Source organism: Labrus bergylta, chromosome 7 (assembly GCF_963930695.1).
Source record: "Labrus bergylta chromosome 7, fLabBer1.1, whole genome shotgun sequence".
In the NCBI taxonomy this organism is placed as follows: Eukaryota; Metazoa; Chordata; class Actinopteri; order Labriformes; family Labridae; genus Labrus; species Labrus bergylta.
Genome location: NC_089201.1, coordinates 1,915,661 through 1,930,012, shown reverse-complemented (window position 1 = coordinate 1,930,012; position 14,352 = coordinate 1,915,661). Strand labels below are relative to the sequence as shown.

The 14,352-nt window shown below is 41.5% G+C and overlaps 1 protein-coding gene and 1 pseudogene across 1 annotated transcript; one reads left to right on the top strand and one right to left on the bottom strand.

The window, feature by feature from the left end:
- Positions 1-1,643: 1,643 nt before the first annotated feature.
- Positions 1,644-5,911, bottom strand: LOC110005948 (piggyBac transposable element-derived protein 4-like; annotated as a pseudogene).
- Positions 5,912-6,267: 356 nt separating this feature from the next.
- Positions 6,268-12,348, top strand: LOC136179648 (piggyBac transposable element-derived protein 3-like). Its single transcript, XM_065956498.1, has 2 exons — positions 6,268-9,263; positions 9,873-12,348. The coding sequence occupies exon 1, from the start codon at positions 7,004-7,006 to the stop codon at positions 8,066-8,068; it is 1,065 nt and encodes a 354-aa protein (XP_065812570.1). The 5' UTR covers positions 6,268-7,003; the 3' UTR covers positions 8,069-9,263; positions 9,873-12,348.
- Positions 12,349-14,352: the final 2,004 nt, after the last annotated feature.

Below are 14,352 nucleotides of genomic sequence, written 5' to 3'. Positions count from 1 at the left end.
TTCAGTTTCCACGACATAGTAACCTGCATGCGCATCAGATCTAGGGAGGAAGGGACGAGGGGAGACAGGTCTCCAATGTTTTGAATTTGGACGGCAGAGAGTTACATATTGCTCCTTTAACCACATTAACAATTAACTTGTTAAGCTTAAGGCAAATTCTAAAAAGGCATTCTTTAAGAATCCAAAATATTCTCTAACCTTTGTTCTCCAGTCAACATTGTCAAAACAAGATCAGACTGTAATCTTTCACACAAGAAGATGGTGTGCATATATCTCTCAGAACACACGACAGTGAGACTGTGATACAATTTGAAATAAATATAAATTAAAATGCATGAATAGATTCAACATTGAACTGAATCCCCCAGGCCTCCTTTTTCTATATATATCTTTGCTGTCAGATCCAATTGTGCACAGCCACACGCTTGCTCTTATAAACAGGTAAGGTCTCAAGGGCTCAGTGCCAAAGCCATGCAGCAGGGGACTGTTTGAGTTGAACCTCTCTCTCTTTCTTTCTCTGTCAGCTCACTCTCTATTTTCCGGCCTTGTATTAACTTTGACAACCCAATTTACCTGAAAAAGCTAATTCATTAGAGGAACAAGGCAGCCTTGGACCGCAGGCATAATTACTACTTCTAAAACTGTTGCAGTATGAGGCAATTTCCTCACGGATATAGTGACAGGTTGAAGGACTATGCAAGAAAAGGAAACCATAGTGTCGCTACCAACGACATGACAGGAACAAGGCGACATCTTCACCTCTGACAAGTTCATGCATATAGAGCCTTTTTTTTCTACTTTTTAGAGGACGGGGGATGAGGAACTTAGTTTCAGAGTTGTTGTCATGGTAGTAATGTTTGGTCAATACAGGGTACCCACAAACTTCAATGCATCTAAAGGGGGTAACACTAGTAACAAAAGAAGCACTAACAGACTAATTCAGTATTTTTTTTTGATTTTGTATGTTTTTTTGCTACTTTTACTGCATAATGTTTTTAACTAACATCAGTGCTTGTCATAAAGTCCAAAATATCCATCACTTTTTAATGTTTACCATTCAAATGCCAGTTTGTTTGCACAATGCACCTGTTGGAAAACAACCTCAAAGTTGACAATTTTATATATTCTCAGTGCTACCAGTTGTTCTTGTAGAAATAATAGCACAGTCTGAAATACATAACTGATTAATAGCAACACTGATTACAATTCATTTTTAGTTTTTGTGCAGTGACAGAAAAACAGAAAAACTCAGCTTGTTCGTGGCCAAAAATGGCCACCTCTTGTTTACATTCTGAAAATGCTATAAAATTAATATACATCAAAATATTTGTCCACTTTCGCCACTTGATTTTTTAAATTTGCTTCAGTCCTTGTAATGAAAACCAAATTTTCATTCAAATTCAGAATTTTAACCCTTTAAATACCAGTTACTTTACATATTAACACTAACTTTTTAGAGAAAAAAAAGAGAAAAAGTTTTCTTTTTTTTACCATATTTGATGCACCCTAATTTTTTTTTTATTATCATTGCAGGTCAGTAACAGTAACAAATAGTTCCTTTCAAATTTGATTTGAGAAATAAAGCAGTACTTGTTAAATTTGAACAAGAAAAACATTTATTTTTATAGAGAACAATTGAACAATTCTGTGTGTGTGTTGGTGTGCGCGTGTGTGTTCAATAGTGTATTTCAATGAGTGTGTGTGTGCATGCTCAAGAACGGCAGGATGTGCAAACCACAGTGTAGTGGTCCTTGCAGACAGACTTTCCACAGCTGGAGCAAGCGGTTGCCGTTCTTCTCCTGGAGGTGCTCAGTTCACATCTTCTCCTCATTTAGGAGAGCTGGCGGGCTGTGGATCACACTCTGATTCAGACTGTTGTATCCCGGCAACAATGGCAGCACCGGCTGTTGAGCGGGGGGGACAGCTCTTCCAGGAACACCCTCCGTTTGTATGTTTTAGAGGACTCCCACTCAGGATGGAGTGATTTCCACAGGACAAAAGCATTGTATGCCGAGACATCCAGGAGGTTGTAGAAGAGAGTCAGCGGCTAGCAGCTGGTTTTCCTTCGACAACTGTAGTTGCCAACAACCTTGTCCAGATTATCCACACCGCTTTTGCACCTATTGTAGTCCAGGCTTGCTGCAGGCTTCGCCTTTCCCCCGTCGCTGACTGCTGGTTCCCTGTGCTTCATGCTCAAAAGAAGCACATTCTTCCCTCGCTTGGGCATGTAGGATACCATCATGGAAGTTTTGGTGAAAGCAAAGACAAACGACAGAATCTCCCTCTGTCGCAGCTGGAGAGGTAACTCTGGTTTGTTCCTCCTTATTGTGCCAACCAGAGCCAGTTTTCTTCGGAGGAGTTCCTCTGCCAAGGCGAAAGATGTGAAGAAGTTATCACACGTTACAGTGTGTCCTTGGAGCGCTTCTGTCGGTTGGAGTGTGACCCTCATTCCCTGGTTTACTTCCCGGGAACTACCGGGGGGTTTCCCCTTGTAAATCTGCATCCCCCAGGCATAGGAGGTTGCCACATCACTGATGACCCAGATTTTAATGCCGTATTTGGCAGGCTTGTTGGGCATATATTGTCGAAATCCACAACAACCTTTGAAAGCAACAAGCTGCTCATCAACACACACATCAACCCCTGGATTGAACAAGAGGGGGAGGCGAGCCACCCACTTTTCCCACAGGATGCGAAATACAGCAAGTGTATCGTACCTGAAGCGTCCCGGGTGGGTGAGCCTGTCATCAAAGCGGATGTTAGCACTGATCTGAGCATAGCGGTAGAGGGGCATCGTTGCACAAAACATGGCTCGTCCTGTCTTGTCATCCCACATGCTTCATTTTTTGAGCGGTAGACGCCGGCCAGAATCAAAATCCCAATGTAGGCTCTCATCTCTACTTCATCCACATCCCTCCAATCCTCACATCTCCGCCTCCCATGCAGGTTTGTGTGGGTGCACAGCAGCTGAACTATCTCCTCTGTTAGAAACAGGTCAAAGGCAGACCTTAGGCTGTTGATGCGGGCAATTGCATACAGGGTGGGCCCTGGGGTGATACCAGATGCTACTGGATTGTAGCGCAGGGTCTCTTCAGCAGTGGGAAACCACATAATTTTCCCATTGCGAGACATCCACTCAGTCGCCAGCTCCTCTGTCTCTGTCACTGCTACTCTTGTCTCTGAATCATCCTCACCCTCTGAGAAAGAGGAATCGGGCTCAGGCTGGTACTCATCATCAGTGGTGTCATCCTCTGAGGATGGTGTTTCCTCATCTTGGGTAGAAGATGTTTCTCCTTCAAGTGCAGATTTCTCCTCATCTTTGCTATCCGAGCACATCACACTTTCAAGTGCTTGAAGCAGTGAATAAGATCTTCTTACCATCTTGCCAGAGAAAGCTGTTAGGCTTACTTATAGTATTAGTATTGACTGCACCTGCTTAAACATATTTATAAACAGTGCCAGAGTTTGTTTTTGTTTCCCCAGTAGCTGAATCTTTGACCTCTGAAATTTTCTTTGGAGAGTAGATATTTAGGTGTGTAAGGGCTATTGTGTAGTTTTGCGTGCCATTTTTTAATGAAAAGAACAAAGCGATAGTTACATACTGTAACTCCAGATTCTATGAGTATAGGCGTAGCCCTCTAAGGCTATCGCTATTGGGTTTATCCCTTGCGCACCTGTGCAGCACTAAAAGAATTGTAGTCCACGCCCACCCACAAGGTGGGCCCCACCCACGGTCCACCCCCAGGTATATATGCGGCTGAGACCGTGTGTTCTGTTCCCCCTAAAAAACAGCTTTTCTACAGCCATTCCCAGAGTCAGTGGGCTTAAAGGGCTGCGCCTATACTCATAGAATCTGGAGTTACAGTATGTAACTATCATTCTATTTCGTATAGGCTTCACCCTCTAAGGCTATCGCTATTGGGTAAGAGGTGAAGCAGTATGTAGTCTATGCCACACTGGGTCCGGAAGGTACCAATACATCCCACAATGTTGCTCTCAACTGCCCACAGCAGGAGAAAGTAGATTAGCCTCACTTATACAGACAGGGTGCTGAGCACAGAGTGAGACACAGAAAAACAGGAGACATCCCGTAAGTAAAAACGCACGAAGGAGCACGGGGAAGACTATGAAGCTGCAGTGCAGATTTCTTCCACCATCACACCCCCATGCAGGGCAGCCGAAGAAGCAATTCCCCTGGTGGAGTGCGCTAGAAATCCCACCGGCAGTTCAGCTCCTGATGCGATATACGCCTGGGTGATGGCGTCACACAGCCATGTGACAACCGCTGTGTTGACAGGGGGAGTCCCACAGACCGTTCTCTGTAGTGTACAAACAACTGCTGAGAACAATGCAAGGCAGCAGTACGCGCCACATAACACACCAGTGCGCGCACTGGGCACAGAAGGTGATACGTGGCCTCCTCTTTAGATGTGTGGGGAGGAGGAAAAAACCCTGCAGCATGATCACCTGCGATTTGAACGAGCTGGTGATAATTTTGGGCATAAAAGCTGGATTAGGCCGCAAAACAGCTGAATGCCGAACAACTTCCCAAACGGCGAGCAGCTCCAAGCCATTTATGTGGAGAGAGATGTGAGCCAGCCACACTCCCCCCACTGCTCGGGAAAGACACCGGCATCATGTCCAGCAGCCGCATGACAGTTAGGGCTATCACCACGCTGCGGGACACAACTCGGCCTAATAAGCCTGTCAGCGCTTCCACCCTCTTCCACCAGCCGCGCAGTCATGCAGGCCAAGTTACACCCCCAGGTACACTATGGACCGGGTTGGGACAGGAAAGCTTTTTTTCCAGTTCACCGTGAAACCCAGGTTCGACAGATGAGACACGAGCGCCACTGTCTGGAGAGCAGCCACGTTCCTGGAGCGAGCCAGCAACAGCAGGTCGTCCAGATAAAATGAAGAGGTAACGGAGGAAACCCCCGGTCTGTCAACCCCTCTACCTTCGTAATTGAAGCATATGTGGCGACCGGAGCTCTCAACGATTTCGGGTCCGCTGCTGCACCCTCCTGATAAGGGATCACAGAAGGGAACCGTGGCCACACTGGACCCTGTCAGATCCCTCACCATCTCATCCTGAGGTGCAGACTCCCAGACCACCGGCACCACGAGACCCAGAGATCTGGGGGTACGAAAACCATCTCCCCCCCATCTTCCCCCCTCTCTCTCTCTCTCACACACACACACACACACACACACACACACACACACACACACACACACACACACACACACACACACACACACACACACACACACACACAAGCCTTGCTTGATAATGTTTGTTTCTTAGATTAGTTCATGATAGTGATTTGTTTGATTAAGTTCATTGATTTTGGATTGATGTTGCTTTGTTTAAATAAATTCTGTTATAATTCAAGAGAGCAGTTGTTTGTGATTACTGGTGTATTTGCATTGTGATATAAGCTGGGTGCGAAGGCTTTGTGTACGGATTTCACGCCTTCAATTTATTAGATATAGTTATTCATTATTAATAATATTAGTAATTAAATAACTAATTTGAGACTGATTTGAGTGATATTTTGGTTATATTTACGTGATTACAGGTTGGTGCCCCAAAACGAGATTAAACATAGTTTAATGATATCTTATTTATATTATTAATAATTAAGTATAATTATTAAAGAATATAAACAAAGTTGACTTGATACAACCCCAACACATGAAATTGCTCCCTTGGCCAAAAATGAATAAATAATGTAATCTGGTAAAAAAAAAAAAAAAAAAACATGAGAAACTACAATTTTCAACTGTGTTTATAATGAAAGCAATTTTACCTAAATTGTGTGATTTTATAATGTAAATAACAAGGAATGAAAACATGTGGTTTGAATGGGTGTCAATGGGCCAAGCTGTACTATTTGATGTATGCAGTATATTTTTGATATATTTAAAGTGCTGAAGTTGAAAATTAAAACCAGACCAATTTCAGCCCAAATGCATTAATCGGGCAAGTGACGATTTTTGGTAATTTCCGCACACATTACATATGGCCACCCTGCTGTACCTCAGTAAGGTTGAGAAGCATGTGGTCCTCACACAGCCAATCAGAAGAGATCACCCTACGTCACAGATCCCGCTACTGTGGCATTTGACCAATCAGCAGAGACCTGGCACGAATCCAACTTCCTGTTTTCTCTGAAGTCCGAAAAAGATGCCAATGTGGCTCAGCTCACCGTACATTTCTGTACAAAACAAAAAAACTAACCATGGTAAGTTGAATACATTTTATTGTTGAATAGTTGTGCTAAGTGATGACATATGTGTTGTTTGTGGAGGACTTAGTGAAATTAGTGAAATTTCGGCATGAAAAATGCGGGCACCGGATCACTTAAAAACTAGAGTTAACTAGGTTTTTCCATTTTTGGACATATGCCCAATGCAACTGAACAATTCGTACTTACAGCATTTTCTTGACATTAGACTTAGAACATAATGTTTTAAAGTTGTCAAAGGTTTTTATAACACTATACAGTGATTCAGAGAGAATTTTAACCTATTTCTAGAAATATTAAAGCTATAAATAGTGAATATGAGGGATTTTTGTCAGTTTGTGACCTTTTAACAGTTGTTATATTGTGTGTAATTTTTAGGCAATGTCTGCGCGGGTGTTTTATGCCAAAAGGAGGGAGACTGTTGTCATGCCGGCCCACCCTGCCATCAATGATGATGACAAGGAGGAAGATAACGATGTAGCAGACCCTGATTTTGTCCCACCCACCCACAACCAGGACATTCCAGGCCCAAGTGACATTGGCACCTCTGCCAAGAAGAAATGCATCCAGCCTGCAGTGGAGGTGCTCCAGGACAGTGACAGTGAGGACGATGATGATGATAATGTGCAGCGAGCACCACAAGCCCCGGAGGCCGAGCAAATCCAGTAAGTCATCAGCCAGGCCAACCACCTGGCACAAAGTTGACTTTCAGGCGTGAGCCACAGACCCCCAAACAGTCTGTAGATGAGGTGATGGTTGTCTACAAAGGGAAGACAGCTGGTAACCTGAGGCAGTATATCAAAAACAAGCCAGACAAGTGGGGTTTTAAGTTGTTTGCTAGGGCCTCTGAGGATGGCTCCATCCATGACATGGTGCTATACCAGGGCAAGACTACCCTGGAGGCCCATGATGTCCCCCAGACACCTGAACAAAAAGTCTTGGGTGCCACCAGCCAGATTGTCGCTGTCCTGGCCAGTACCATGTCCTGTCCCACCACCACAGCCATCTTTGCTGACAACTTTTTCACCAGCCTTGAGCTAGTGCAGTACATCCGAGATCAGAATTGTAGGTACACAGGGACAGCCAGGGACAATAGAATCAGAAGTCCTCCACTCAAGTCTATAAAGGAGATGGGGAAAAAGGCTGTCCCTCGTAGTACTTGTGACTACTTTACCAGTGATGATGGTATACTGGCCGTCAGGTGGAAGGACAACAAAGCGGTCACTCTGTTGTCAACAGACATGGGGGTGGAGCCGATGTCCTCAGTCATCAGGTATTGCAGTGAGACCAAGAGGAAGGAGCCTGTGAGCTGTCCAGCTGTCATCAGGAGTTATAATGCCAACATGGGGGGCATTGATAAGAGTGACATGCTGGTACACCTCTACTGCACCCCCATGAAGTCCAAGAGGTGGTACCTGCATCTCTTTGCATACGTCATTGACGCCAGTATCACAAATGCCTGGGTTGGCCATCCTCTGAAAGATTTCAGAATCCAGGTGTTCAGGGGTGCCAGCGGCCAGATGCCTGCCACATCTAGCTCCAGAAGAAGCTCATCTTTATCTGTTGAAAGCCTGACCACCAGTTCTGATATCCCTAAGCCTGTCCGGGGACACCGCAGCCACACACCAAATGAGGCTGTGCGCTTTGATCTGTCCCTCTTCCATGCCCCTGTACGTGCCAAACGCCAGACCTGCAAGTACTGCAGCAGCAAAGGCAACATTTTAAGGTCAAATGTGGCCTGCAGGGTCTGCAAGGTCCACCTTTGCATGAACAGTGAGTGTAACTGCTTTATTAGGTACAATGACAAACTGGCCTAATGGTGTATAAAGTGATACTGTGTAAAGCCTCCGAGTCCCTTTGGCTCCGTTAAAGATGCAGGTAAACACATTAGATCTATTAATAAGGAATGTAGATATTCAGTCAGTGTTGTTAGTTTAGGATTTTAGAAGTCAAGCTGCAGGGCCAGCTTCTTCTGCAGTGGGTAACATAAGCAGCAGTCAGATAGCCAGGATAAACCCATTCTCTATGGCTAAACGAGGGAGAACATCACAGGAGAAAACTGCAGAATGCCATAGAGCGGTTGTCAAGTTCATTGTGAAAGATTTACTGCCCTTCAATACAGTGGAGTCCAGTTGGTTTATGTATGCTAGTCATAGCTGTATGTATAGCTAACCTAAGTTTATATTTTGAGCTGCCGTGACAGCCAGAATTACGTTATGATTGTTACTACATTTATTGTAAATGCTAAATCAATCTACTCTGGGAGGATACATTCTTTCATTTAATTAAATACAGGTTAAAAGTTCAAATCAATTCATGAAATGAAATGCTGAAAGTAATATGTATATTAAACTATGTTTCCCTAAAGTCACCTCTCTGTAAATGTTATTTTTCAGATCCTTTAGAGCGCTATGCTAATAATTTCCTGTGCCAAGAAATACCTGCCTGATCTTTTCATTTCTGGTTTGATGTAAAAGTCTTTATAAGTAGGTCACACAGTGCTTGATATTGAAAACGAAGCAGTTTCTGTTTGCTGCTCTCAGATCCAACACGATCCACTGATAAGTGTGACGGCTCTGGCTATGGTGTTTGGCCTGGTACTGCTGTTGTTTTGTGTTTCAGGGTTTGCCGTAATCTGGTGGTTGGTGGTGGCATGCCTGCTGGTCGTTGGGAGACCCGCCCACCTACCTGTTGATTGACTGTAAACACCATAATGTCAGTTAACGGCTAACAAACGGTTAGAGTGGAAGGCATAGACTGTAAATATTACTGGACGAACCCTGACCCGTCTGTGACATAGGCAGAAAATGAGTCCAATCGACGGCCGCATCCATATTGGATTTGCAGTCTCAACCTAACTTCGGATCAACCTAACGACAGCAGTAAGGCGGGACCGGCGGGACTTAGCTCCGCCCATTCAGCTCAACGTTAGCAGTCCACTTGACAGCATAGCTAACAGCTAGGCTGCTATCATCCCCTATTCCTGCTCATCCTGAGAAAACTCTTTAAACAGTAAGTTAACATTTAACTTTTCTACAACACAGTTAAAACTAATTATATTCAACCCAAATATTTAATTAAAGTCTTAAAACTACACTTTTTTTAAATATACAATCATGTTTATTAGTTATTTGTCAGAGCAGTTAGACTTTGTCAGTGTTAGCAGAGCAATACATTAACAAAGTTTTATCCATAAACTGTAAATAAATATTTGAGACATCCAGAAGAAATCAATATTACAAAGCATACAGTTCATGTTACTGTTCTGACAAAAAGAGGAATGTCTGTGTCTTATATTTACTGATGTCAACAGCGATGAGGTGAACATGACAATTGAAAAATAATTATATAGTATTTATGATAAGATATTTGTTTTCTATTGAACCCTGTGAAGTCATGGAGTCTGTGGACAGTGTCATCTTCACACCAAAAACTTTAAGTATTAGAAAAAATAGTGTTTAAGACTGGCATCTGTTATTATGAGTTGCAGCTACCTTGTTCAATATTATTCCTGCAGATGTGGCTCATAACAAAAAAACACCCTGAGCTGTCACATGTAGTTAACTGTACATTTTGTCTTGTCTGAGGCATTAATTGAACACCTTTGTATTTCTCCTATAGACACAGTGTGGATTATTGGTGACTGGTCCATCGAGGTGCCCAGAGAGCTGCAGAGACAGAGGGAGAAACCTGAGCCTCAACAACATCTGTATGTGTTGGTTCTTCTGGGGTGGACTTCGGTTGCTTCTCTTCAACAGCTCGCTGGCCTGAGTGATGTCACCCACAGGCTGAGAGCTGGAGCTGAGACGTGTTTTAAACCTCTTGACAAACCGTTACACCTCACCCGCCTGTCAAGCTGGTCAGCTACACGCCTTATTGTGAATAACTCTTATCCTTCATCAAATCAAAACTGATGAGTCATCAAAACATTCACCCCCCGTACAGTGTGTGTCCATCGAGACATGAGCTAATCACACCTATTTGTTTGTTTTGTACCAAGCTGTAAACATGTTCATCTCTGCTGTAAAAACAGACTTTTTTAATGTTGTTTTTCAGATTAAATAAATATTTCTATATAAATGCACTCCTTTATGTCTACTTATGAGTATACATTTCAGATTTGAAATGACAAGACTAAAATGTGCATTAATGCTCAAATCAATAGCTAAGGGAAGGAAGTCTACTTTTACACAACCTTTTATTCTTTTGATAAATACTAATGCAGTTCATTTCTTAAAATGGGATGGAACAGAGTCATTGCAAAATATGCCCTTAAACACAGCCCCATTCTTAAATCAAGATACATGGAGAGTAAATAAGATCAATAACTTGTGAATAAAAACACAGTTAAAAATGATTTAGAAATGTAGTCTTCCCAGATCAATATCACATAATATCAACTTCTCCCATCTAAATTGGACAAAGGGTTTTAAAATGGGAAGAAAATAGTTTGATTGCAAGTTGTTTGGAGGAGATCTCTTTTTATTTGAACAGCATGAATACAGTCTTCCAAGGTGCAAACCCTCCTCCTTCTTCTGAAGCCTGTGGAGCTCCTTCATGTACTGCCGTCTTATCTGCTGGCCATCTTCTGTCACCAGAACTTCGACTGTTGAAAAGTCATTCTGAAGAAGCTTGAGCATGTGACATGGATCCAGGAGAACATGGACTTTTAGTGAGGGGTCTTCAGGATGGCAAAGAAAGAGAGAAAATATCAGTTATTCATTAAATCATTTTTTTTGTTCTCATCTATTTTTCTGTATTCATCTGTGTGTAAGATTACATTCATAAATTCAACAGTGTACTACCCAGACAACGAAGGTACAGTATTCAGGTAATCAACATCTATTCAAAGTTAAGAAGATAAACCTTATTGTAATCATGCTGTTTTCAGCTCTCTCACTCACACAATGATATTCCACATCAAACGGTCTCAGATTTTGTGAGGAAAAATTAAGCAGTTTATTGTGGATAGTACTTCATCTTAACATGAAACAAATATAATCTGAATTATTTAAATCATTAACAGCTCCCAACTCTCTGTGCTTTAGTACAGAACATACAGTAGCTCATTTATTATTAACATGAGCTCAGTACATGGCTGTATTCTTCAAACTATTTCTTATACTTTATATCTATGTGCTTTACCTATCTTATTTCCATATGTTATTTATATTTTATATTTCTACTGCTATATTCTGTGTATGAGTTCAGTGAAAATGAATATGGTTATTAATATAGTTCTTAACGGTTACAGATGCTCTTACAAAGTGCATTTTTTTTTAAATTTGTTAACAGTTTGCTCAAATCTTAAGACACTACATCAACCATGTAACGTTAATGTCATCCTCTATAACCTACACAGCAGATTAGGTTCAGTTCAGTTTATGTTACTGACGGATAATTACTACACAAAGTTTGTTTTTTAATGTCCACATTTCCGTGGAGTATAACATTCATCATAACGTCAGATAACCATATTTACAGTCTGTGGTTAACCACCGACGTGAACCTTTAGCTTCTAACATCACACAAACTCATTATTTTCAACAACAACATCTTAACAACAAACATTTCTAAACCATTGACCGTAAATAATGTAAATAATGAGCTACACTGAGTACAGTTAGCCGACTGGTTTACAAGCTAACGTTAAACAAGCTAGGTCCGTAAATATAAATACAGACACTGAGTAAGCAGTAAATATAACACTTCTATATCGCTTACCGAAAAAAACTGAAGCATCAACTTGTTGTATGGTCTGTTAACTGCACAGCAAGCCATGTATGTTGTCAGATATGTGTTAAACAAACTCTTATGAGTTATAAAAAAATTCACCCCCCCCCACAGTGTGAGGAGAAGGGGCCGTCAACTTCTCAGATATATCTCGTTTTTTGAACCAGGCTGTAAACATGTTGATTCCTGTGGTAAAAACGGGCTTTTTTGGCTGTGAGCTTATGGCACTTCCGGCGCTTCTGCAGCCAGCCTCAAGCGGAACCTCGAGGAACTGCAGTTTTTTGTACATTTTTCGAGACCGGAGGTTGCCCCTTGGTGGAAGGGCATATAAGCCAGACTGCCACAGCCTTCTGTCTCTCTCTTCCTCTGGACAGAATAGACTTATTTCCCTTTGCCCTTGTATTTTTGTGTTGTTTTGAAATAAACTAAACTTAACAAGCAAGTTGACTGTGTGGACCTCCATTGAATGTTAGGGCCTACACGAGCTGGTCATAACATAAGCCATATCCATTTTATTTTCCCTTTAATTCTAAAAATACAATACAAAACATCTTCAAATATAACTTCCATCCATAGAAAACCTTGGTGAATTCAACCTGATAGGTCATTACATGCATCTGTAACCATGGTAATTATTGGCAAAGGCCAGAATAGGAAGATAACCCTGCAAATTTACTCAATGCCACATATGTTTAATAAATCACCAACATTTGTATTAATGTTCTTAATACTGTTATTCTTAACATTTTTCTCCTTTCACCTCAAAATGTTATTATTACTGTTATTACTATTACACGCTGTGTCTACAGCATGTATTCATTTATGTTCCTGTAGGATAGAGTAGTGTAATGTGGGACACCTAAGCTTAAGTGCATATATTTTTTCTTCTACAACATTTAAGTGAAAGAAAAAAAGATTGGCTTGAATGCAAGCAGGGGTGTCATGTTACTGAAATCACATGACTCTGCTGGTGTGAGGTCATACATAGTGAGTAACATACAAGTAACCCTTGTAAAATCCAAAGAAAGGTCAGTGACATAGGATTTAGACAAAACCAGTGTTAAGGATATAAATCTGTTATAAATACTAATTCTTTTAAATTTGTTATAGATTATTTTAGTTATGTATGTGGGTACCAAATTATGTAATAATATTTTGAAAATGTGTTGTAAGTGGCTCTCCTCCTTGATCTGCTGTCAATGGTTCCATCAGAGATGTGCAGAGGAAAATGGCATCCTGGATGATGATGACTCCCTCACTTGCAAGGACTGTTTATATTTGATATAAATGGGAAATGGACTTGAGCTTATATAGCGCTTTAGTCTTCCGACTACTCAAGGCGCTTTTACATCGCCTGTCACAGCCACCCATTCATACCCTTTCACCCACTGATGGTAGTGACCGCTATATAGTATCATCAGCAGTAACTAATCCCATTCATACACCGCCACTGAAGCAGCGGGAGTAATTCAGGGTTGGGTGGCTTGCCCACAGCCGCCCTGAGGGCCAGGGACCAGCCCAGATATAGGGCTGGTCAATAAGTCAGACCTTTTTTCACAATCAATATCAGTTGTTATTAGTCAATAACTCAGTGATTCTTGAAATAAGGGACAAAAGGTTTTGATTTTAAAAATGATTCAAAATATATGATTACATGTTTGTTTAATGATGTTTTGTCTATCCAAACATGTTTTGGTTCAACCTCCCAGTTGTACATTTTTTATATAAACTTTATGTTTATATAAAAAAACTCTGCTCTACTGGGTTCCTTCTCCATGGCCTCCATCAACATCGCCAGAGGACATCTGAATCCTTAGGGATGCCATCCCAAGCATGGGCAACTGGACTGAAGCACAGGCAAATATAAGGCTCATTGCAAAAACATGACGTGTGCCTACAATGGATGACATTCCCCTCTGCTACAACTTGATGGATCTTCCTTGTTCCGAGGATAGATTTCAAGGGTTGCATAAGGAGTTTGTCATAAGTCTTGAAGTTATCACTGGTGACAAGTTGAAGTTTGATGCTTTCTTTTTGTTTTTATATTGTTTGCTTGGACCATCTGACCAAAAATGTACTGTCTCAACATTTGGAAATCTTGCATGAATATCTATCAGGATTTGATGTATATGCGTCCATATGGCTGCAGCATCCTGGCACTATCATTTAGAATAAAAACAAAATGTAAGACAACACCTAAACATACTGTATTGTGCTACCCTTGTCCTGTTTAGGATTTGGATTCGCTTAAATATATTTTGCATATTTTGAGTTAAAAAACTGTGATGTATGTCACAGACGTGTTTTCTCCCAGTTCTCAAGAATCACTGAACTGTCAAACTGGTGTTTCTTTAAGTTTAAAGGCTGG

Bases quoted from the DNA above. Each gene is read 5' to 3' on its own strand.
- LOC136179648 (XM_065956498.1), top strand. From the start codon at position 7,004: ATGGTTGTCTACAAAGGGAAGACAGCTGGTAACCTGAGGCAGTATATC.